At 39.5% G+C, this 26,244-nt stretch overlaps 2 protein-coding genes across 2 annotated transcripts; one reads left to right on the top strand and one right to left on the bottom strand.

Annotated features, from left to right (window-relative positions):
• Window positions 1-1,387: 1,387 nt before the first annotated feature.
• LOC141562063 (putative E3 ubiquitin-protein ligase TRIML1) lies at window positions 1,388-3,073 on the top strand. Its single transcript, XM_074302083.1, has 2 exons — window positions 1,388-2,797; window positions 2,933-3,073. Exons 1-2 carry the CDS (start codon window positions 1,388-1,390, stop codon window positions 3,071-3,073), a joined length of 1,551 nt encoding a protein of 516 aa, XP_074158184.1.
• A 462-nt stretch (window positions 3,074-3,535) lies between these two features.
• Window positions 3,536-22,504, bottom strand: LOC141562065 (putative E3 ubiquitin-protein ligase TRIML1). The gene is made up of 2 exons (XM_074302084.1): window positions 21,095-22,504; window positions 3,536-3,565 (listed from the first exon to the last, which is right to left on the bottom strand). Exons 1-2 carry the CDS (start codon window positions 22,502-22,504, stop codon window positions 3,536-3,538), a joined length of 1,440 nt encoding a protein of 479 aa, XP_074158185.1.
• Between the last annotated feature and the right edge of the window lie 3,740 nt (window positions 22,505-26,244).

The following is a 26,244-nucleotide window of genomic DNA, read 5'->3' on the forward strand; positions in this document are numbered from 1 at the left end:
ATAAACGACCATCAGAATGGTTTCAGAGACACTTGGAGAGACCTATATGAACTGATGCTAATTGAAATGAGCAGAACCAGGAGATCATTATACCTGGCAGCAACAAGACTATATGATAATCAATTCTGATGGGCATGTCTCTCTTCAACAATGAGATGATTCAAACCTGTTCCACTTGTGCAGTGACAAAGAAAGCCTAGAGAGGAGGCTGTGGGAACTGAGTGTGGACCACAACACAGCATTTTAACTCTTTTTGTTGTTATTTGCTTGCATTTTGTTTTCTTTCTCAGTTTTTCTTTTTCTTCCTTTTTGATCTTTTTCTTGTGCAATAAGATTACTGTTTAATTATGTATACATATATTGGATTTAATATGTATTTCAACATATTTCACATGTATTGGACTACCTGTCTGCTAGGGGAGAGTATGGGGGGAAGAAGGGGAAAATTTGGAACAAAAGACTTTGCAAGGGTCAATGTTGGAAAAATTACCCATGCGTATGCTTTGTCAATTAAAAGTTTGAATAAAAATAAATAAATAACTCTCACCCCAAAATAATTGCAATACACATTCTAATTTTGAAATTCTTGGTCTGTATCTTTACTTGATGATACTTTCTGACCTAGAAATTTCACTAGTAGTACTTTAATGAAACTTTGGAAACTTCAAAACTTATTTTGCCACTGAAATGGTAACTAGGAACTGGGAATAGACAATGGAGGTGACAAATATTACTAGATCAATAACTATGACCAATACTACCACAGAGAACCCCCTGGAATACCTTTTTGATCAATTCTCCAATTCCCTGGTGTCAGTAAACAATATAGGGAAAGTGAGTGACAGATAGATAGCACAGTGGATATAGGCGAGCCCTGGAGTATTTCAAGTCAAACCAGGCATCAGTCACTAACTGCTTTCTAGCTCTATAACTCTGGGCAACTTTGGCATCCTGTCCAAGGAAAGAAAAGCACAGGAAAGGAAAGGAAAGCAGAAAAAGGAAGAAAAAATATGAAATCATTTAGACAAAATTGACAATGACCAGGGGTTCTTTCTTTGGTTCTTTCCCAATTTGGAGAAAACAGTTCTGTGCTGCTTTGCCTAGGGGTGAGCACCCTGGTGAGTACCCAGCCTCAGGAATACAATGAAATACAGAAGTGAAAACTCACCCAGGTGAGAACTCTAACTAGGGAGAAACTAGGGTCTTTATCAGGGCATAAGTTGACACCTTGGTGATAGATGAGGGGAGGGGCTAAGAGGGAAGGCCTATAAAAGAGCCCAATAGATGGACTCTTGTCATTTTCCTGGTTGCCAGAGCTCAGGGAAAGAACTAGTTCCCTAGCCTTAGTGGATTATCTCTGGAAAAAAGGCCTAGAAAACCTAGGAACATGGAAGCCAAAATCTGCTTTGAAAGCCTCAGAGTGGGGGCCTCCTGTCCCCTGTGCTTGGGCCATTTCATGGACCCAGTGACTCTCGAGTGTGGCCACACCTTCTGCACAGAGTGTCTTGCCAGCTCCTGGAAGGACATCTGCCCTCCAACAGCCTGCCCCGTGTGCAGCACAGCCACTGCCTTGGAAGACACGGTCCCCGACAGGGGGCTGCAGGATCTGGCTAACACTGGCAAGCTGCAGAGAGCTCCCCTACTGCAGAGCCTCGGGGACCTGCCCACCTGTGACAAGCATGGCCTACAGCACACCTTGTTCTGTGAGGAGGATCAGAGACCCTTGTGCGGACCCTGCTTTTTAAGCCCAGAGCACCAGAAGCACAGAGTTCTGCTCCTGGATGCGGCCGTCACTCAGTGCATGGAGAAGCTCGAGGCCACAGGCAAGAGTTTAAGGACCCAGAAGAAGAGATTTCAGATGGAATTGGGATTTGAGGAAATCCGAGAGGCGCAGTGGGAGAAGGACGGCCGCCTGCTCAAAGCCTTGCTTGTGTCTGAATATGAGAAAATGCAGCAGTTCTTGGGGGAGGAAGAAAAGATTCAACTGCAGACATTAGACCAGGAAGCAAGAGGCAATTTGGAGAACAAGAAAAGCCCCTTCCGAAAGAACCTTGGACTGCTAATGAAGCCAAAGAAGCAGCCCCTGCAGGGGCTCGAGGCTCAGAAGCAGGCTGTGAAGTCTGAGTGGGAGCAAAAGCTCCACTTCTTGTCAGAGGAAAAGAAGCGACACCTGCAGATGCTGGACCAAGAAGTCACAGACAACCTGGCCAAGTTTGAGGAGAGCAAGACCAGAATGAAGCAAGAGATCCACAAGCTGGACATGCTGATAGCAGACATAGAGAAGAATTCTGTTCAGCTTCCTCTTGAAATGCTCCAGGAGGCAAAAGGCACATTGGGAAGGAGTGAGGAGCTACTTCTTCAGAAGCCAGTGGTGGCTTCCCCGACATGGACCATGCGCCCCGTCTCCGGAATGGCAGAAACGCTGCTGACTTTCCACAGGCGTCTGTGTCTGGACCCTCAAACAGCCAATCCCCATCTGGCCCTGTCTGAAGACCTGCAGAGGGTGGAATACCGTGCTGTCCCACAGGATGTCCCCGACAACTCAGAGAGATTCGATTCTGCCCTCTGGGTCTTGGCCAAGCAGAAGTTCACTTCAGGGAGACACTACTGGGAAGTGGTGGTGGGGGAGCAGAGGGAGTGGGAGGTGGGCGTCTGTGAGGAACGGATCAGAAGGAAGGGGGATGATGGACAGAAGGTTCTGGGAGACAGGCTGACCCTGGCGGCCTTCACCTTTGGCAGGGACTTTCACTTGTGGCATTCAAAGCAAACCGTTCCTTCCTGCAAACCAGTTCAGAAGGTGGGCGTTTTCCTTGATTATGAAAGAGGGCACGTAGCTTTTTACAATGCTGCAGATGGAACTCTAATCTACAGTCCCCCAAATAAGGCTTTTCAAGGTCCCCTTCTCCCTTGTTTCTCTCCTTGCTTTCCAAAGGGGAAAAACACCTCTGGATATCTGCTTATCTGTCCCAGGAGGGACAATGCTCAAGAAGATGATCGTTCTCAATATCTGCATATCTGTCCCAGGAGGGACAATGCTCAAGAAGATGATCGTTCTCAAAATGAGATTTTCTAATCCAAGCAACAAAAACAACCTCTGCAATGACTCCATTCATGAGAACCCTTGTTGAATTTGTTAATAAAGTTATATTAAACTTATATTATAAAGTTTATTATTTATTAATATGTTATTATTAATTAGTTAATATTAAGTTGTTATTTATTGTCAAAAGCCAAAAAACAAATCTTTCAAATAAAAAGTTCATCCTCTAAATATTACTTTTTGCATTAAGGTGTTTTAATTAAAATTTTCTTCTTTTTATATAAAATATCCTTACCTTTACTTTGATTATACATCCAAGTTGTCAGTCACTTTACATTTTTTCTGTCACTTAAACTTATTAATTTCCTTCCAAATACGTTCATTACCAAATTAGAGGCAGTTAGTTACAACAGCATTGTGAGCTAATAGATAACAACTCTGGAATATCTACTTGAGAAATATTTGGTTCTCAGGGGATCCTTAGCCTAAAGGTTGCTAGATGGTATTGGCAGACAGCAGAAGGCACTGCAGAGAAATAACAGGTCATAAAGGGCGGAGATCTGGCTGTGAGTCCCAGGCTGGCACTGACCAGCAGTGTGGCTTTTGGTAAGTCACTTATCCTTTTGGACTTGAGATGGTCCCTCATTTGTAAAGTGGAGTTTCTAATAATTGTGCCACTCACTTTCCCAAATATTTATGAGGGCCATTTTTCAAAAGGGTAAAGTATTACATAAATGTGAGGATCTAGATTTTATTTTTTATTAAAATCTTTTTTTTTTTTTAACATCATCACAGTTTCTCACAGTTTCCCTCTCATCCTTTCAGAGAATCGTGTGATTCAACAAATAGTAATTTTCAAAGGAAAAAAAAAAGAAAAATACTCTAGAAAAATCTCAATGCATGTGTAATGTGCAATATCTATTGACCTCCCACTTCATCAAAGGGATGGAGTAGGGCTTTCTTCTTGTTTTTCTCTATTATGTAATCATTTTAGAGCACTTAGTGACATTCATTGTTGATGTTTTTGTTTGGGCTCATCTTTTCATTTGCATTGTTGACTGGTCCCTCAGGGCTGTTTTCTGGTCCTTCTCTTGGATCCCCAGGTCACTCCTCTGTTGTTGGATTTGCATCTAGAATGAAAAGAATGTATCCGGGACTCCAAACCCTAACCCAATTTGTCCCTTTCCAAATGCCATCCAGGCCTTTCCACATCATTGTGGAAAGAAAGTTCTTGTCAAAAAACCAAAGTCAGTCAATCTGTCACTTAGCTGTACTTTCTGTGTGTGCCAGAAGTGCCTTGCTAAGGTAAAATCCAAAGAATTAAAAAATGTAAAACCGAAATAATTTAAAAATGTAAGATCAAAATAACTTAGGTGTTAGGATTACAAGGTGATAACTTGGACTTATAACTTATAACTTATAACTTAAGATTACAAGGTGATAAACTCAGACCTTCACACTTAGGAATGTAAAATCAAAATAACTTAAAAATTGCAAACAATCACATGTATGTATTGCCACATCTTGTGCATATCCCAAAATTCCCTTCTCTTGTTTAAAAGAGAACATCTTGGGGATATAAATAGTCTGTCCAGTAATGACTTCATTAGTAGGACTATAAGAAATGCCAATGGAATGGGCAAAGTCAAATTCAATGCAAAAAGACTTAAAGGCAAAATATTTATAAGCCAATCTATAATCTGTCTTAAATGCATGTGAGATTCCTACAATAGAAAAATGGTAGATCACAGGCCTAGCTGCTTCTCCACATTGGAATGAAGCCATAAAGAATTGAGGATGTATATCCATAATTACATAGTGCTCTGCCTTTTAAAATGAATAATGTTCATTGTCTTAAAACATTAAATTTCAAACCATAAGGGTTTTGTCCTATAGGGAACATAGGAGAGTGAAAAGAAAGACAAGCTGTACAGCCTTTTGCTATGCTCCTAACTTCTTTAGTTATCACAATTTGCAGATATAAGGTTCTATCAGCCTGATTATAAAAGATATGATTTGAAAGTCTATTCTTAAAATGGACATGTAGGATATAATATTTACCAGAGTGCTTTCTCATTCGCTCTTGAAGCTCTTTAAACAACTGATAATATATATTAAAAACTACAAATTCTATTTGAGCTATGGCAGTTCTTTGTGCCACTTCTACTGAATAAGCTGAATCAAAAATTATTTTTACATATCCACGTGCAAGGCTTAGAGTTGTAGCCAATAAATTTTTACACTCTGGGATGGTTTCACAATACACATCAATTTGTACATTGATATGAGAGATACATAATTCACCAGATCTTGTCCCAGATAATTTTACTACTTTCTCAATGGTTTTTACTGAAATTGTAACCATGAGCACTGGGTAAAATTTAAATTTTTTTATCTAATTGTGCTGGGAGGTTCACCCACTTCATATTGTCTCCTTGATGAAGGACAAAATTTGATATTTCCAATATTTTTTAGTTATTTTTTCAGCCATATTAGATAAAAGCAATTCAATCTCTTTTAGAGCTTAGAGCTTCTTTTTTAAGCTGGTATTGTGAGTCTAAAGTATAGTTTCCTCTTAAAGGGAATACTACCTTAACTCTTGGAGATACTTTTCTCACAGGAGCAAGGTCAGCAGCCACATGCCTTTAACTCAAAATTGAGCTGTTCTTTATTCCATGTGGCAAGAATGTCCATTCAAATCCTTTATAAGGCTCAGCTGAATTAATGCTGGGCACTGAAAAGACAAATTCCTTCATAACCTCTCTAGAGGGATCTAATTTTTAATCCTAAAAGACCATTCCTCAAGCTATTGAGAAGATGGAAGCCCAAGTTGAAGAGCTTCAGTTGTCTCCACGTGTCCATTTACTTTTCTCAGATCAATAAACATTCTCCATTCCCCAAACTTCCTTTTTATAACAAATTTAAGGGGATTCCAAGGACTTAGAGAAGCTTATAAATGTCCTTGGTTAAGTCTTTTCTGTCCTGTGCCTAATAAAATTTGAATTTTTTTAAGAATCCTCTTCCCCACTGGTCAATGGGGGAACTTTCAACTGTAAAACAAATAAATTTTTCTGTCTTAAATTTAAATTTCCATTTCTAAGCGGTAGCACTAATTTTAGTTGTCATAGACCCTTTTATACCAGACACATAGGTATTTGCGGTGGCTTTTAACCAATTACTAATCCAGCTGGTACATCTAATAGCTATATTACTTACATCTGTGTCTACCAGCCTTTTCAATGATTCCTACAGATAATGAGCAAAGGACACTCAGCAATGAAAGCTTCGGTCGAAAATATCCTGGGTCATAGATCACAGACTATCTATACTGGTGATTAAGACAGCAGTTTCTCAAATCATTCTATAAATAAACACTGTTTTATAAATACTCGGAGGGGGTTGGGCAGTCAAGCCCACCTGTGGAAGTGAAAAATCCACAAGGTAAGCAAAGGGGAGTTCCGACTCTCCAGAGACTATCTTTGTAGTTCTACAGGTATAAAACTCCACTCTCTCTAACTGCGTGTGAGTAAAATTCACCTCACCAAAGGGATGTAATGGGAGTGCTTCAGCAATTGGATGATCTCCCTTTAAATTCACAGGATATGGATGAGGATTGGTAACCAAGATAAATGGTTCCATATGTTTTAATATCATAGTATGTACAATCACAGGTGCATAGTCTGAAAGTCCAATTCTATCTCCAGCCTTGGGTTGCACCTCAACACGTGCAGTGGTCCATGGGTTAATGTTAAAACCCTCAACTGCATTCACCAAATACTGTACATATTTCTCATCAAGGCCTGATAATTCCCTTTGGACCCTGTAGCTCCCTTCTGGATAGGTTCCTAATCTATTTAGTGTGTGTTTGGGGTCCTCGTGGGACCCCTCACCAATTTCCCTGAACCATGTAGTATTTTTCTTCCTGGTAATACAAAATTTTGCCCCGTTGCCTATCTTGCCATAAACAAGGCAATATAATTTTCTGCCTCCTATTGGCCGCTTATGGCATTGGGCTTGGAAATGTGCCTTTCTGCCACAGTTATAACATTTCTTTCCATTTTCCTGTCCATTCCCTGTGTGATTCCCTGAGCTGTAGCTGAGGCCATTGTCTCTCTATTAACAGCCTCGTCTGCTTCATTACATCTATCTATAATTTCAGAGATAGGGGCTTCTTTAGAGAGTCCAGCCGCTATATTTCTGCACATCTTATTCATTCCCTCTTTTAGCAGTTGCCTGAAAAGAAGGTCAGAAGCACCATTTTTCCCTATAACTCTGTCAATTACTGTTTTTAATCGGGACTCATGATCTTGAATATATTCTCTGGGGCTTTGTTTTATTGAAGTAAGATGTTGCTCTACCAGCCCCTCCTTATTTATTCTCTCCAAGCTTGCATAGCACACTGTGAGATAGGTGCAAACCCAAATATCTGGGCCTGAGTTGTAGAATAGCAGCCTGTGCCGATAATTATAAGCACAGACTTTTCCGGGTCCTGATGGTCATTGGCTATAGCATATTTCTGAGCTGATTTAGTAAATTCTGATAGCCACACTGACTGACCAGGAGTAAAACAAGCAGATGCCATACACTTCCAATCATTCGGGGCAAGGGCATAACTAATTGATTTCATTTGTAAAATATGCATAGTATAAAATGAGTTCAGGCTGTAGCTTTCACAAGTTTCTTTCACCTCTTTTAACATTTTAAATGGGATCAGAACAAGTGTCCGACTACCCCACCCATTATCCTCTACAGGGTAAGTCTGTAGGTCCCAATCAGAATCCCATGGCATTATATTTTCCCCTTCAGCAGCTGCCTTCATTAACCCTTCCTGTAAAGCTGTATGGGGATGGTTTTTTCTGTGCTCAATGGGAAAAACAGCTGGTCTTTGCAAAACAATCTCCTGTCTCTTCTCCAGCTCAATCTGTGTCCAGGGCTCTTGCTTCCCTCTCTGTTCTAATTTAATCCTTTGTCTTCTACCTCAGCTTTTTGTCTGAGCTGTTGCATTTCTTGTTCTAATTGCTGTAGTCTGGCCTTTGCTTTACCTCCTAATTCTGCTTGAGGGCCTAGCTCCAGCATCTTTTGTTCCATCTGTTTAATCCCATCACTCCTCTCTATTTGAGCTGTACTTAAGGAGTGTGGGAGGTTGTTTTCTTTATTGCCTAGACTACCTGGAGCACATATCCTGATAAGTCTTCTAATGAAGGATAAATACTCTTTGGCATTGGGGAGCACTCCTCCTACTTTTTTTTTTCTTTGGGTGTGTTTTTTGTTAAAGAATCACCTGTTCTAGTTTCTAACTCATAAGCTTCCTGTACAACTGTACTCTCGGGTCTGGTCACAGTTTGACCCATAATATCTCTACCTTCTCTTCCAGATGAGGAACTGTTATGCCTTCTTGAATATTAACTTTTAATAATTAATATTTCAAGGCTTAGCGATTTATTATTACGCCTCATTTATGGGATCATATGTTAAGTGCCACTCTTGCACCTAACTACTGCTAATCAATCCTGGTTCCTAGATCTAATTAGAGAAACTCTGGCAAATATTACAAACTTTACCTCTGTTTTGAGGTCTCCAAAATCCTTCAGCTGCTTTCTCATATGGACATAGTTTGAGTACAACAGAGCACCCCAGAGTTTTGGCAGGCAAGTTTAGATTTTATTCACATGGTTTACACCTCACTCTATTAATGAGGGAAAGGAAAGGGGGAACCCCATTTCTCAGCACATAGATAATCCCATGAGGTGCAGTGTCCCCTGTAAAATGAGTTTACAGGCCTGAAAGCCTAGAGTGATAAATAAAAGGTTTATTGTAGGAATCTGGAAGCAAAGTTCAGTTAGAAAGACGCCAGGGCCAGAGGTGGCCGCTGGGAGGGCAGGGACCCTTACATGGCTGGAAGGATACCATGTGTTGGGGGAAGGGCTCCTGCAAAGAGGGCATTCCAGCTCATTTCTTTTATACCTAGAAGATGATGGGCGGTACCCAGTTCTGTCGGGCTTTTCAGTTAGCTCAGATCAGGTGGGGGCTGGGGGAAGCTGAGCTGAGGGTGGGGGCTGGGCCCAGATATTCAAAGGGTGCCTTTGACCAGGATTTGTGAATCAAGGTCAGTCATGGGTTGGGCAATTAGAAAGGAATCTTAAAGGGACCCCAACCCTCATCACTATGACCTCCTGCACTCTCTTAGTATCACTGCCCAGTGCTGAGCTCCAGGTGGAAAGAAGATTAAAAAAAGGAGGGTCAAGCCCTTCCTCCTCTGAGCTTATATAGGGTGTATGAGGTCACAAGCACAAGCCAATCAATGATGGAGATTACATCCCGAACTTTACTCAAGATCAAAGTAATTAGGATTCCCTCATGTGGCTGGAAGTCACACCCACATCAGGGAACCTCAAGACCACTGGCCTACTTACATCCCAATTGTGTTTGCCATACCTCTCTAATGGACCTTTACAGCTCTTTTGTTTTTTTTTTTTATCATATTTTTCAAGAAGTCCAATAATTCTCAAATGATTTCTCCTAGATCTATTTTCTAGGTCTGTTGTTTTCCCAGGAAGGTATTTGACATTTTTTCCCCATCATTTCATTTTTCTGGTTTTGCTTGACTGATTCTTGGTGTCTCCTGGAGTCATTCAATTCCATTTGTTCAATTCTGATTTTTAATGAATTATTTTCTTCGCTCACTTTTTTATATCTTTTTGTAATTGTCCAATTGAGTTTTTAAGTGAGTTGTTTAGTTCTATGGAATTTTTTTCCATTTCATCAATTTTATTTTTTTAGAGAGCTATTTTCTTTTTCCAATTGACTAATTCTGTTTTCTTTGGAATTGTTTACCTTTTCCAATTCACTAAGTCTGTTTTTCAAGGATTTTATTTCTTTATCCACTCTATCTTTATTTTTTAATTTTTATTTAATTTTATAATTATAACTTTTTTTTTTGACAGTACATATGCATGGGTAATTTTTTACAGCATTATCCCTTGCACTTACTTCTATTCAGATTTTTTCCCTTCCTCCCCCAACCCCCTCCCCCAGATGGCAGGCAGTCTTATACATGTTAAATATATTACAGTATATTCTAGATATAATATATGTGTGTAGAACCAAATTTCTTGTTGCACAGGAAGAATTGGATTCAGAAGGTAAAAATAACAGTTTACACTCATTTCCCAGTGTTCCTTTTCTGGATGTAGCTGATTCTGTTCATCATTAATCAATTGGAATTGGATTAGCTCTTCTCTATGTTGAAGATATCCACTTCCATCAACATACATCCTCGTACAGTATCATTGTTGAAGTGTATAATGATCTTCTGGTTCTGCTCGTTTCACTTAGCATCAGTTGATGTAAGTCTCTCCAAGCCTCTCTGTATTTCTCCTGTTGGTCATTTCTTACAGAACAATAATATTCCATAACCTTCATATACCATAATTTACCCAACCATTCTCCAATTGATGGACATCCATTCATCTTCCAGCTTCTAGCCACTACAAAAAGGACTGCCACAAACATTTTGGCACATACAGGTCCCTTTCCTTTCTTTAGTATTTCCTTGGGATATAAGCCCAGTAGTAGTATGGCTGGGTCAAAGGGTATGCACATTTTCATAACTTTTTGGGCATAATTCCAGATTGCTCTCCAGAATGGTTGGATTCTTTCACAACTCCACCAACAATGCATCAGTGTCCCAGTTTTCCCACAGCCCCTCCAACATTCATCTTTATTTGTTCCTGTCATCTTAGCCAATCTGACAGGTGTGTAATGATATCTCAGAGTTGTCTTAATTTGCATTTCTCTGATCAATAGTGATTTGGAACACTCTTTCATATGAGCGGAAATAGTTTTAATTTCATTATCTGAAAATTGTCTGTTCATATCCTTTGACCATTTATCAATTGGAGAATGGCTTGATTTCTTATAAATTAAAGTCAATTCTCTGTATATTTTGGAGATGAGGCCTTTATCAGAACCTTTAACTGTAAAAATGTTTTCCCAATTTGTTACTTCCCTTCTAAACTTGTTTGCATTAGTTTTGTTTGTGCAGAAACTTTTTAATTTGGTGTAATCAAAATTTAATATTTTGTGATCAATAATGGTCTCTAGTTCTCCCTTGGACACAAACTCCTTCCTCCTCCACAAGTCTGAGAGGTAAACCATCCCATGTTCCTCCAATTTATTTATGATTTCGTTCTTTATGCCTAAATCTTGGACCCATTTTGATCTAATCTTAGTATGTGGTGTTAAATGTGGGTCCATGCCTAGTTTCTGCCATACTAATTTCCAGTTTTCCCAGCAGTTTTTGTCAAATAATGAATTCTTATCACAGAAGTTGGGATCTTTGGGTTTGTCAAACACTAGATTGCTATTTTTATTCACTATCTTGCCTTGTGAACCTAACCTATGCCACTGATCAACTAGTCTATTTCTTAGCCAATACCAAATGGTTTTGGTGACTGTTGCTTTATAATACAGTTCTAGATCAGGTACAGCTAGACCACCTTCACTTAATTTTTTTTTCATTACTTCCCTTGAAATTCTCAACCTTTTGTTGTTCCATATGAATTCTGTTGTTATTTTTTCTAGGTTATTTAAATAGTTTCTTGGAAGTCTGATTGGTATAGCACTAAATAAATAGATTAGTTTAGGGAGTATTGTCATCTTAATTATATTCACTCGGCCTATCCAGGAGCACTGAATGTCTTTCCAATTATTTAAATCTGACTTTATTTTTTGTGGCAAGTGTTTTGTAATTTTGCTCATATAATTCCTGACTCTCCTTTGGTAGATATATTCCCAAATATTTTATATTATCGACCATTATTTTGAATGGAATTTCTCTTTGTATCTCTTGCTGTTGGATTGTGTTGTTAATGTATAAAAATGTTGAGGATTTATGTAGATTTATTTTGTATCCTGCAACTTTGCTAAAATTCTGAATTATTTCTAATAGCTTTTTAGCAGAGTCTTTGGGGTTCTCTAAGTATACCATCATGTCATCTGCAAAAAGTGATAATTTGATTTCCTCATTTCCTACTCTAATTCCTTGGATCTCTTTCTCAGCTCTTATTGCCGAGGCTAGAGTTTCTAGTACTATATTGAAAAGTAATGGTGATAGTGGGCAACCTTGTTTCACTCCTGATCTTACAGGGAAAGGTTCTAGTTTATCGCCATTACATATGATGTTTACTGAAGGTTTTAAATATATGCTCCTTATTATTTTAAGGAATAGTCCATTTATTCCTATACTCTCAAGCATTTTTAGTAGGAATGGATGTTGGATTTTATCAAATGCTTTTTCTGCATCTATTGAGATGATCATATGGTTTTTATTAATTTGATTATTAATATGGTCAATTATACTAATAGTTTTCCTAATATTAAACCAGCCCTGCATTCCTGGTATAAATCCCACTTGGTCATAGTGTATTATCCTGGCGATGATTTTCTGAAGTCTATTTGCTAATATCTTATTTAAGATTTTAGCATCAATATTCATTAAGGAAATTGGTCTACAGTTTTCTTTCTCAGTTTTCGATCTACCTGGTTTAGGTATCAGTACCATGTCTATGTCATAGAAGGAATTTGGCAGGACTCCTTCAATCCCTATTTTTTCAAATAGTTTACATAGCATTGGAGTTAGTTGTTCTTTAAATGTTTGGTAGAATTCACATGTAAATCCATCTGGTCCTGGGGACTTTTTCTTAGGAAGTTGGTTAATAGCTTGGTCTATTTCTTTTTCTGAGATGGGACTATTTAGACTACTTACTTCTTCCTCTGTTAATCTGGGCAAGCTATATTTTTGAAGGTATTCTTCCATTTCATTTAAGTTATCGAATTTATTGGCATAAAGTTGAGCAAAGTAGCTCTTAACTATTGTTCTAATTTCCTCTTCCTTAGTGGTGAGTTCACCCTTTTCATTTTCAAGACTAACAATTTGCTTTTTCTCTTTCCTTTTTTTAATCAGGTTTACTAAGGGTTTGTCTATTTTGTTGGTTTTTTTCATAGAACCAACTCTTAGTTTTATTAATTAATTCAATAGTTTTTTTACTTTCAATTTTATTAATCTCACCTTTTATTTTTTGAATTTCAAGTTTTGTGTTTGTCTGGGGGTTTTAATTTGTTCCTTTTCTAGCAATTTTAGTTGTAAGCCCAATTCATTGGCCCTCTCTTTCTCTATTTTATGCAAGTAGGCCTGTAGAGATATAAAACTTCCCCTTATTACTGCTTTGGCTGTATCCCACACATTTTGGTATGATGTCTCATTATTGTCATTTTCTTGGGTGAAGTTATTAATTATGTCTATGATTTGCTGTTTTACCCAATCATTCTTTAGTATAAGATTATTTAGTTTCCAATTATTTTTTGGTCTATTTTTTCCTGGCTTTTTATTGAATGTAATTTTGATTGCATTGTGGTCTTAAAAGGATGCATTTACTATTTCTGCCTTACTGCATTTGATTTTGAGGTTTTTATGCCCTAGTATATGATCAATTTTTGTACAGGTTCCATGAACTGCTGAGAAGAAAGTATATTCCTTTCTGTCTCCATTTAGCTTTCGCCACAGATCTGTCATATCAAATTTTTCTAGTATTCTATTTACCTCTTTGACTTCTTTCTTATTTATTTTGTGGTTTGATTTATCTAATTCTGAGAGTGCAAGGTTGAGATCTCCCACTATTATATTTTGCTATCTATTTCCTCTTGCAGCTCTCTTAATTTCTCTTTTAAGAATTTAGATGCTACACCACTTGATGCATATATGTTTAATATTGATACTGCTTCATTATTGATGCTGCCCTTTAGCAGGATATAATGCCCTTCCTTATCTCTTTTAATTAGATCAATTTTTGTTTTTGCTTGATCTGAGATGAGGATGGCTACTCCTGCTTTTTTGGTTTTGCCTGAACTATAATAGATTCTGCTCCACCCTTTTACTTTTAGTTTGAATGTCTCACCCTGTTTCAGGTGTGTATCCTGTAAACAACATATAGTAGGATTCTGACTTTTAATCCAGTCTGCTAATTGCTTCCTCTTTATGAGGCAGTTTGCCCCATTCACATTTATGGTTAGAAGGACTAATTCTATATTGCTTGCCATCCTATTAACCCCTGCTTATGCTTTTCCCCTTTCCTTCCCTCTTACCCCCCTACCCAGTATTAAACTGGTGAACACCACTTGCTTTTCACAGCCCTCCCTTTTTAGGATCCCTCCCCCACCTTAAAGATCCTCCCCTTATTTTACTCCTTTTCCTCGAAATTTCTGTATTCTCTTCCCCTTAGCTTACTCCTTCCCTTTCACTTTTCAATGAAGTGGAAGAAGTTTCACCATAAATCGAATATGTCTATTGATACACACTATGTTCATCTCCCTCCTTTCTTTCTCTCAGATATAACAGGTTACCTTTGCCTCTTCATGAGATGTAGTACCACCACTTTACACTTTATGATATAATTTCCTTTCCACCTCTAGTTTCTAGGACAAATTATATATGTGTTCTTTACATATTTTTTTGGCAGAAGTATAGTTCTCAAGATTTCTTTTTACCTTTTTAGAAATCTCTTGAGTTCTGTATTTGAAGATCAAACCTTTTATGTAGGTCTGGTTTTTTCATCAAAAATAGATGGAATTCATTTATTTCGTTAAATGTCCATCTTCTTCCCTGGAAAACGATGCTCATTCTTGCTGGGTAAGTTATTCTTGGCTGCATACCAAGTTCCTTAGCCTTTCGGAATATCATGTTCCAGGCCCTTCGTTCTTTTAATGTGGATGCTGCTAGATCCTGGGTTATCCTTATTGTGGATCCTCTATATCTGAATGGCTTTTTTCTAGCAGCTTCCAATATCTTTTCCTTTGTGTGATGGTTCTTGAACTTGGCCACTATATTTCTTGGCGTTTTGATTTTAGGGTCCCTTTCAGTAGGTGATCGATGAGTTTTTTCAATGTCTATTTTACCCTCTGTTTCCAGAACATCTGGGCAGTTCTCTTTGATAATTTCCTCAAAAATGGTGTCCAAGATCTTTTTTTCCTCACATTTTTCAGGGAGTCTGATTATTCTCAAATTGTCTCTCCTGGATCTGTTTTCCAGGTCTGTTGTCTTTCTGGTAAGGTACTTGACATTCTTTTCAATTGTTTCATTTCTCTGGTTTTGCTTGACTACCTCTTGGTTTCTCCTTGAGTCATTCATTTCTACTTGTTCCAGTCTAATTTTCAATGATGTATTTTCTTCACTCACTTTTTTTATATCTCTTTGTAATTGTCCAATTGAGTTTTTATCTTCTATGGAATTTTTTTCCATTTTATCTATTTTATTTTTTAGAGAGCTGATTTCTTTTTCCAGCTCACTAATCCTGTTTTCCTTGGAGTTGTTTACCTTTTCCAGCTCACTAATCCTGTTTTCCTTGGAGTTGTTTACCTTTTCCAGCTCACTAATCTTGTTTCTCAATGATTTGATTTCTTTAATCCACTCTGTCTTTGAATCCATGGGATGACTTCTCCAGGCTCTCTTGCCAAGCTTCCCTTTCCTTTTCCCATTTCTCTTCCAGCTCTCTTGTGAGAGCCTTTTTGATTTCCTCTATGAGTTCTTTTGTATTGAGGAGCAGCTCATATCCCTCTTAGGGGATTCATCTGGGGACAGTCTGTTTTTAGTCTCCTCAGTGTTTGAAGTCTGCTCTCTCTCCATACAAAAGCTGTCAATGGTTAGAGCCCTTTTGCACTTTTTGTTCATTTTGTCAGAATAGGAATTGAAGAAAACAAAATGACAAGAGAAAAAATTGGTCTGTTTTGGGGGGGATGGGGCTGGATGGTATTAATGGGCTTCCTCTACAGACTGGGGGTAGGGCAGCAGAGAGCCACTAACAGAACAGCAATGACTGTACTGAGTCTGCGCTCTGAGGCTCTGAGAACGCACTGAATCAGTCCAGGTGGGGGTTGGGGGTGGCCGGGTTCTGAGAGACGGTAGCTTTCTGGGGTTTTAATCTTCATCTCTGGTGTTTACACCCTCTCCCTGCTCCTGGCTCGCTGCCAAGACTGAGTACCCACTCTGGGGAAAAAGTCTTTTTGCAGAAACGGCAAAGATCGTACTCCTCCCCCTCCAGTCTGAGCTGTGTGAGCTGCCTGTCTCACTCTGGCTTGCCTGCCCTCAGTCTGCGCCCAGTCTGATTGACCCTCCTCCGAGCAAACACAGACCTTTTCTGGCGACTTTCAAGGATGTCTCCTCTTGGTGATTATTTGTGGATTTCTTTCTGGGTCAAGCATTAAGTCAGAGGCTTGTCATGAAGTAAGTTCTGAGAGAAAACAAGGAGCTCAAGCAGCTGTCTGCCTCCACGCCGCCATCTTGGCCGGAAGTCCACTCTATGTTTAAATGAGTGGGATGACTTATGCAGATCCTTTTGCCAAGGTTCCCTTTCCTTTTCCCACTTTTCTTCTAGCTCTCTTGTGAGAGGTTTTTTTAAATTTCTACTATAAGAGTCTTGTATGTTGAGGATAGATCATATCCCCCTTTGGGGATTCATCTGGAGACAGTCTGTTTTTAGTCTCCTCAGGGTTTAAAGTCTGCTCTCTATCATGATAGAAGCTATCTATAGTTAGAGCCCATTTTAATTTTTTGCCCATTTTGTCAGAAAAGAATCAAAGATAACAAACAAAAAAATAAATGCAGTCTGTTTTTTTTTGGGGGGGGGAGCTGGATAGTATTACTGAGCTTCCTCTACAGACTGCAGGGGGCAGCAGCGAGGCACTAGCAGGACAGAATTGGCTGCACTGTGTCTGTGCTCTAAGATTCTGACAGGGAGCTGAGACACTGTGGGTGGGTGTGGCCAGGTCCCGAGAGATGCTAGCTTTTTTGGGTTATGGTCTTTATCCATTGTGAAAATTGTGTAGCCATTGCTGTTATGTTTGAGAGATTTTTCAGAAAAACCTATATGTGTAGGAATTCGCTCTTGGGATTTCTATGTGGGATGGTTATTTGACAATTTATTTGCTTTTTTTGATGATTCCATTTGCCTGAGAGAAAAAGGAGGAACCAAGAGATAAAAAATTGGAGAAACAGGTGGATCTTTCTCAAAAATACCTGAAAGAATGGAAACTCCTACTTTCTTCTTCACTTTGCCTTAGGCACTTCTGCCCCACCCCCTTCCCACTAGTTCAGATTGAATTAAGCAGTCCTTTTCTGTTTTTACTTCTTGCTTAAACCTACTGGAATGTGACTGTGGTTATGCTTTAGCTCTGGAACCCCTTATTCTGTTGGAATTGCCCTGGCAGACTCAGACTACTTTTTTTTAGAAACAACCGGAAATCAGGCACCTTGGGACTTGGCAGTCTCCAGTCCTGCAACCCCAGTTACTTAATTAGTATTTCAGCATTCTCATAGGACATTGCAGTTTTGAGATAAGGCCTCTAAAAGTTTGGAGTGTGTCTGCCTTGATGGTCTAACTGTGCCTACTCTCATATCTCTGCTCAGAAATCTGTATCCTGGACAGGTGGAGCTACTCCAAGCCTTACCCTTCTCCCCTAGAGTGGGGTGCCCCTCTGAATGGGCAGCACAACTGTCTTGAGCCCTGCTACTTCCTATATAAGCAGAGGCTGAGTTAAGTGCACAAATGACTGCAGACCACCTAAGAGTGAACTGTCCATCTCATACTGGATTCTCTGGCTGAGATGGTACTCCACCTGTCATACTGCAGCAGGGAGCCTTTGTCCTGCTGTTAACTTTGGGGTTGTCAGGGAGAGACTTGCCCTTGCCATGTAAGTCCTTGCATTTTTCTACTTCTATTTTGCTTTATCTGCCTCAAATAGTCAACATTATGGTTCTGAGACCTTCTAGGTATCTAGAGGAACGTAATACAATGATTTGAATATTCAGAAGAGAGAGTGGGGAATATTGTGCCATAGTTCCCTTTAATGGTCCTGCCTCAGTTTCCCTGAATTATCCTGCCTCAGTTCCCCTGTTTGCACACCTCTTCCTGTTCATTAGGACAGATATAACTTAGGGCTGGTTACTCTAAGGTTATAAATTGTAAATGTACAAACAGATAACTAGATAAGGGGGAGTTCAACAAAACCTGTGGGCAACCAACCCTCCTCTGGCGTGGCTGATAGCCAGGGCTAGGGGTACCCTTCAGAAGGAAGTGTGGTTCTTCCACAAGCGTTGTGCTATCCTTTGTTTCAGAATTGTACTCTCTAACTCACTTAGGGGGAATCCCTTATAATAATCTGCTTTGCTGTTTCTTTTTCTCATCTGGAATGGAACCCCTCACTGAGACTAATGCCCTCCAAGCCTGACCTGTGCCAAGGTGAACCCTGCCTATCCCCCCACTGTGCCTGCTCTGCACTGAGGATTCCCACCCAAGGCCAGATTTCAATTTTGGTCTTCTTGATTCCAGGCCTGGCTTTGTGCACTATCTCTCCACCTAGTTGGTCCCACCCAAAAGAGTGGCTACAACATCATGACCTCAACAATGTAAATGAAAAGAAGAACACACATAAACTCAAAAATAAATGTCACAAAACTAGAAAGCTTTAAAATGACTCCAAAATGAAGAAAAACTACTATTACTCCTTTGAAGAAATGAGAGGGTTGTAGACATTGCATACTGTTCATATATTTAGATTTTTTTTCAGAGTATTTTTCTGGCTTTTTTTCTTTGAAAAATACTATTTGTTGAATCACATGATTCTCTGAAAGGATGAGAGGGAAACTGTGAGAAACTGTGATAATATAAGAAAATAAAATATTTTTCTAAAAAAAATATAAATCCTCACATTTATGAAATACTTTACATTTTGAAAAATATCCCTCATAAATATATGGCAAAATAAGTGGTATAAGTATTAGGAGCTCGATTTTACAGATGAGGGACCATCTCAGGTCCCAAAGGAGAAGTGACTTAGCATAACACAGCTAGTCAGTGTCAGACTTGGATTCACTCTGAGATCACCAACTTTGTGACCTGTATTATAGGGCTTATAAGTGAAGAAAAAATAAAAATAAAGTCCCCATAAAGAACAAAATAAAGAAAAAAACAAGTGGCGGTTTTCCTGATAACAGAGAATTAGAAACAAAATGGAAGCTCATAAATTTTGGAATGTCTAAACAAATCATGGAGTATTAATGTAGAGGGATATAATTATACTTAAAAAAATGTTATAAAAAGCAATTATTATAAAGCAGCTAGATGACAGTCAATAAAATGCTCGTTCAAGAATAAGAAGACGTGAGTTAAATATGGCCTCAAATACTTGTTAGGTGTGTGACACTGTGCAACAGGAAAGAATGAAAGAAAGGAGGAAGAAAGGAAAGAAAGAAAGCAAGAATGAAAGAAAGATGGAAGGAAGGAAGGAAAGAAAAAAGAAAAGAAGGAAAGAATGAAAGAAGGAAGGAAGGAGGGAAGGAAAGAAAGAAAAGAAGGAAGAAAAGAAAGAAAAATAAATTAAAGAAAAAAGGAAGGAAGGAAAGATGAGGGTGATGAATGCAGAGAAACATTGGAAGATATGCATAAAATGATGATTCAGTGATTTCAGTTGTATTTGATTCCTCAAGGCCCTATTTGAGATTTTCTTTAAAAAAAAAAAAAGAAAGAAAAGAAAGTGGGCTGATTTGACATTTCCTTCTCCAGTTATTTTACAAAGGCAAAAGGATTAATCCCAGTCTCACTCAGGTATAAGTGTCTAAGTCCAAATTTCATTTTAGATCTTCTTGATTCTAGGCCTGGTTTTGTGCACTATCTCTCCACCTATTTTGCCCCTCCCCTCCCCAAAACAGTGGCTACAACATAATGATCTCAACAATGCAAATGAAAAGAAGAGCACATACAAACATAACAAAAATGAATGTCACAAAGTGCTCTAAAATGATTACATAATAGAGAAAAACAAGAAGATATGCCTACTCCATCTCTTTGAAGAAGTGGGAGGTCAAGAGATATTGCATATTGCACATGCATTGAGATTTTTTTCAGAGTATTGTTCTGGCTTTTTTTTTAATTTGAAAAATACTATTTGTTGATTTTCTAAAAGGATAAGAGGGAAACAGAAACAGTGGTGCTGTAAAAACAAAAACAAAAAAAAAAAAACCACCAAAGATTTTAATATAAAAAGGTAAATCCTCACATTTATGAAATAGTTTACCATTTTGAAAAATATGCCTCATAAAAATTTTACAAAGTACGTGGTACAAGTATTACGAGTTCCATTGTACAGATGAGGGACCATCTCAAGTCAAAAAAGAGAAGCGATTTAGCAAAAGCCACACTGCTAGTCCGTGGCAGACTTGGACTCACAGCCAGATCTCCGGACTTTATGACCTGTTATTTCTCTGAAGTGCCTTCTGCTGTCTGCCAATATATTCTAGCAACCTTTAGGCTAAGGCTCTCCTGCTAAGAACTTAGTTTGTTCTTGAGAACCAAATATTTTTCAAGTAGATATTTCAGTGTTATCATCGATTTGTTCCCAATACTGGTGTAACAAACTACCTCTAGTTTGTCAATGAATATATTTGGAAGAAAATAATAAATGGCAGAAAAAATGTAAAGTGACTGACAATTAACTTGAATGTAAATTCAAAGTAAATAGAAAAGGAACACAACTTGTTAATTAAAACACCTTGAAGCAAAAAGTAATTTTTAGAAAATGAACTTTTTATTTGAAAGATTTTTTTCTTTTTTTTTTTTTTTTTGGCTTTTGACAATAAATAACAACTTAATATTAACTAATTAATATTAACATATTAATAAATAATAAACTTTATAATATAAGTTTAATATAACTTTATTGACATATTCAACATGGGTTCTCATGAATGGAAAGTCATTGCAGAGGTTGTTTTGGTTGCTTGGATTAGAAAATCTCATTTTGGGAACGATCATCTTCTTGAGCATTGTCCCTCCTGGGACAGATAAGCAGATATCCAGAGGTGTTTTTCCCCTTTGGAAAGCAAGGAGAGAAACAAGGGAGAAGGGGACCTTGAAAAGCCTTATTTGGGGGACTGTAGATTAGGGTTCCATCTGCAGCATTGTAAAAAGCTACGTGCCCTCTTTCATAATCTAGGAAAACGCCCACCTTCTGAACTGGTTTGCAGGAAGGAACAGTTTGCTTTGAATGCCACAAGTGAAAGTCCCTGCCAAAGGTGAAGGCCGCCAGGGTCAGCCTGTCTCCCAGAACCTTCTGGCCATCATCCCCCTTCCTTCTGATCCATTCCTCACAGACGCCCACCTCCCACTCCCTCTGCTCCCCCACCACCACTTCCCAGTAGTGTCTCCCTGAAGTGAACTTCTGCTTCGCCAAGACCCAGAGGGCAGAATCGAATCTCTCTGGGTTGTCGGGGACATCCCGTGGGACAGCACGGTATTCCACCCTCTGCAGATCTTCAGACAGGGCCAGATGGGGATTGGCTGTTTGAGGGTCCAGACACAGACGCCTGTGGAAAGTCAGCAGCGTTTCTGCCATTCCGGAGATGGGGCGCATGGTCCATGTGGGGGAAGCCACCACTGGCTTCTGAAGAAGTAGCTCCTCACTCCTTCCCAATGTGCTTTTTGCCTCCTGGAGCATTTCAAGAGGAAGCTGAACAGAATTCTTCTCTATGTCTGCTATCAGCATGTCCAGCTTGTGGATCTCTTGCTTCATTCTGGTCTTGCTCTCCTCAAACTTTGCCAGGTTGTCTGTTACTTCTTGGTCCAGCCTCTGCAGGTGTCGCTTCTTTTCCTCTGACAAGAAGTGGAGCCTTTGCTCCCATTCAGACTTCACAGCCTGCTTCTGAGCCTTGAGCCCCTGCAGGGGCTGCTTCTTTGGCTTCACTAGCAGTCCAAGGTTCTTTCGGAAGGGGCTTTTCTTGTTCTCCAAATTGCCTCTTGCTTCCTGGTCCAATGTCTGCAGTTGAATCTCTTCTTCCTCCCCCAAGAACTGCTGCATTTTCTCATATTCAGACACAAGCAAGGCTTTGAGCAGGCGGCCGTCCTTCTCCCACTGCGCCTCTCGGATTTCCTCAAATCCCAATTCCATCTGAAATCTCTTCTTCTGGGTCCTTAAACTCTTGCCTGTGGCCTCGAGCTTCTCCATGCACTGAGTGACGGCCGCATCCAGGAGCAGAACTCTGTGCTTCTGGTGCTCTGGGCTTAAAAAGCAGGGTCCGCACAAGGGTCTCTGATCCTCCTCACACAACAAGGTGTGCTGTAGGCCATGCTTGTCACAGGTGGGCAGGTCCCCGAGGCTCTGCAATAGGGGAGGTCTCTGCATCTTGCCAGTGTTAGCCAGATCCTGCAGCCCCCTGTCGGGGACCGTGTCTTCCAAGGCAGTGGCTGTGCTGCACACCGGGCAGGCTGTTGGAGGGCAGATGTCCTTCCAGGAGCTGGCAAGACACTCTGTGCAGAAAGTGTGGCCATACTCGAGAGTCACTGGGTCCATGAAATGGCCCAAGCACAGCGGACAGGAGGCCCCCACTCTGAGGCTTTCAAAGCAGATTTTGGCTTCCATGTTCCTAGGTTTTCTAGGCCTTTTTTCCAGAGATAATCCACTAAGGCTAGGGAACTAGTTCTTTCCCTGAGCTCTTCTGTTTTCAGAGAGAGTCCACCCAGGATGTGCAACTAGATCTTTCCCTGAGCTCTGGCAGCCAGGAAAATGACAGGAGTCCATCTAGTGGGCTCTTTTATAGGCCTTCCCTCTTAGCCCCTCCCCTCATCTATCATCAAGGTGTCAACCTCTGGCCTGATAAAGACCCCAGTTTCTCCCTAGTGAGAGTTCACACCTGGGTGAGTTTTCACTTCTGGATTTCATTGTATTCCTGGGGCTGGGGACTCACCAGGGTGCTCACCCCTAGGCCATGCAGCCCAGAACTGTTTTCTCCAGTTTGGCACTTTAACCAAAGGAAAACCCCAGGCCATTGCTGACTGTGTCCAAAGGATTTCAGACACCAGCAAACACTGTCAGTTGTGCTGGTGTCCAGCTTCCTGCCAGGCCCCGGGGATGCTCTGCTTTCCTGCTTTGGCTCCAGTGTTCCCTGCCTGGGCCCTGGGCTGACTGGTCATTGCCCTTTCCCTGTGACCTGGTGTGGTCCTGCACTGCCTAGGCATTGATGGGATCCTGTGCCTTGCAACCTCCCCCTCCCCCATTCCAGTTTAGCACAGTTTACCTCAGTGGATGTCTTGTCTTTACTAAGTGTGAAACTGCTATTGAAGCCCAGAGAGGAGAGAGCCGCAGGCTGCTCAGGGAGAATCAAACTTGTTTAGCTGAGTTACATGTTAAAGCTTCAGATCAGTCAATAGGAGGATCAAGTCATGAGTGACTGCTGTACCCATGTAGAGAATTCTATCTTTTTAAATGTATTTTGTGGTTTTATTCATCTGGTTCCTCTGTGACACAAATCTGTGACACAAATATTTTACCCATTTTATAGTTGTTTTGAATCACATTTCTTTCTGTATCTCTTTCTGCTGAGGTTAACCTCAGAACAGGTAATGGTTCTTGTTGGTTTATTTCATGCCCTGCTAAGACTTTTCCAGACTTTTTAAAGTACACCATCATGCCATCTGCCAAAAAGCAATCATTTTCCTTCCCTATGAATATGCCTTCAATTTATGTATATTTTTGTGGTTAAATATGGCATCTCTGAGACTGGGGTTCTAGCAAGTTTGAGGAGAGGTAGGATCTTGTGAAACAGGATCCAAGTTTCAAGTTTGATTATTGTGTTTGAGGAGACCAATGATTCTTCAATTACGTCCCAGAAACTGAGTCTGCCTGGACAATTCCAACAGAATTGGCCGTTCAAAGTTAAAGCACAATGACCAATCACAGTCTAGTAGGGGTTTAAAATAAAAAACCAAGCAGAGAGGAAAGGAAAAAAAAAGGCCTGGTGGAAAGGCTTTCAATTTAATTTGAACTGATAGGACAGGGACAGGGGGGTGTAGAAGTGCCAACTAAGAAAGGTTCCCATTCTTTCAGGTATTTTGAGAAAAATCCCCCAGGTTTCCTTATTCCTTATCCTTTTTTATCCTCCCTTTTTGTTTTTACTGAAGGAATCCTCAAAGAAAGAGTAAATAAATTGTCAAGGAACTGTCGCATATAGAAGTCCTGAAAGTGAATTAAAGTTCCTATATAACAGGCTAGTACAGTAGGTCTTTTCTTTTTTTTCTTTTTTTTTTTTTCACTTAAGTTTTTACTTCTTTTCCAAGAGCAATTGTTATAGGAATTATTATACAACTTACATATTTTTAGTCTTTTCACTGTTACCCCAGTAGGGGTTTTCTAAAGATCCCTGAAACAATTACGTGTTCAGAATAGGAACATCCTTAAGAGCAACAATTCCCCAATTTTAACAATTTTCGTCCCAAACCTTAAACACACAGTAATGGTTGACCAAGCCAGGGCTGAACAATTACTCATCAACCATTTCCAGCTTCCCCATATCAAAGTCCTTCAGGGGCAACGTCTGCAGTGTCATTCAAAGCCGCTTCCTGCTGAGAATGGGCAAAGACTGGATCCTGATCCAGAGAGGGGGTAGGTGTGGTGTGGGTGCTGAAAATGATCAAAGCCTCAGTGGGCTGATCGAGGTCCCAGAAGCAGGTCAATACAACTGTCATTTGACCAAAATCTAGAACAAAAACAAATTTCACAAATAAAGGTTTGAACAGTCTGAGATAGAAAGACTGGCCACAAGGACTGCTACAAAATGTGCAGCGGCCAGTATGGACTGGCCAGCAGCTTCCCATGTGGAGAAAAAAGTCTGCCTCACAGGACAGGCAAACTGCTCTAGTCCCAATTAACCAAACAGCAGTTAGGTCTCACAGACCACTATGCCAATTGCCCTCTCGTTATTTAGGAACATTTAAAAACCTGAATATACACAGACACAAATATCCAGTAACAGATAGATGAACAGGCTAAACACTCATTTGCCTAAGTATTTAGGCTCTAATGATTACACATAACTAGACTGGAATACAGTAAGGTGTTATATAAATGAATTGCATTAATAGTTTCTATTGACTATTGGCTCTGATTATAGAAATCAGTCACAGGAGGAAAAAATACAAGAATATGGCTATTATTATAGCCATATAATATAATCAGTCAAAACTGATTATTCAGCACATATAGAACACAGGATAAAATCGCCTTAACTCCAGGTAATTGTCCCAATAACTTTCAGAAGTTGGAACATTAAAACTCCCAAATAATATTAGCTACAAGCCCAAGAAATTTTACTTCCAATAACAAATCCTATTAAGGAAAGCTTCAGATAAACCCCAAACAGGTATTTACCATGACCTTATATTAATGATAGAAAGAAATTTGTCCCAGAAAATTCACAACTTATCTTTCATATCTAAGTAGAACATTATTATTAATTTCTTAATAATTCACATTATTATGCAAACATTACACAAATCATTTTGCTCTAAAATGCTCAGTGCATACAAAAATCCCAAGTTGCATATTGTTTATAACAGAAACATTTTCAAAAGGACAAAGGGCAAAAAACTATTATTCTTAGAGGCCCTTTAAATAATGGGCATAACCTCAATTCAATTCAATCAATTAAAACTCATACAGAATATCCTAATTCACATAAAACAATCTGAAAGAGTCTTTAAAAAGTAACAATTAAACTTTTAGAAATAACCCTACCAAATGATAGATCACATTGAGGACCCTATTACTTAAACAAGAAGACGATTATGTGTCTAAAGAAACAAACAATCATGTAAAAGTAGGCTGTCCCTTTAAATCACAAATTGCTCTCTGTAGCAGAGCTCCAAAGAGCAGTAGTTTGTTTAAAAAGTGGCTACAACACACTAAATGGGGGAAAGGGAAATAAGTTATCACTTGACAAGGTCCTTTCCAGGGCTGCCCTTCCCCCCCCCACTCCACATGGCATGTCTCCCAACTCCACCAGGCTTGCCTACCCCCACTCAGCTTTTCTCATAATTAACTTTTAAGGTGCCAAATCCTTCTCAGGATTTAGCCAGCCAGGGTATTTTCTTTCTCCAAACAAATGTTCCTCCCATTAAAAGATTTTCTTTCCCTTTTTCCACCTGCTTTTTTGCTTCTTGTCCCTCTCCATCCTGAAATCTTTCAACTCTTCAATTGCTCCTACAAATCAATCTTTCTTATCCCATTTGTTCACAATCACTTTCTGTTCTCCTTTCCCTTCTTTTCCTTCAAAAACTTTTACGATTCACAATACAGTGAATAAATAATCCCCTAAAACCCACACA

Source organism: Sminthopsis crassicaudata, chromosome 3 (genome assembly GCF_048593235.1).
Source record: "Sminthopsis crassicaudata isolate SCR6 chromosome 3, ASM4859323v1, whole genome shotgun sequence".
NCBI lineage: Eukaryota > Metazoa > Chordata > Mammalia > Dasyuromorphia > Dasyuridae > Sminthopsis > Sminthopsis crassicaudata.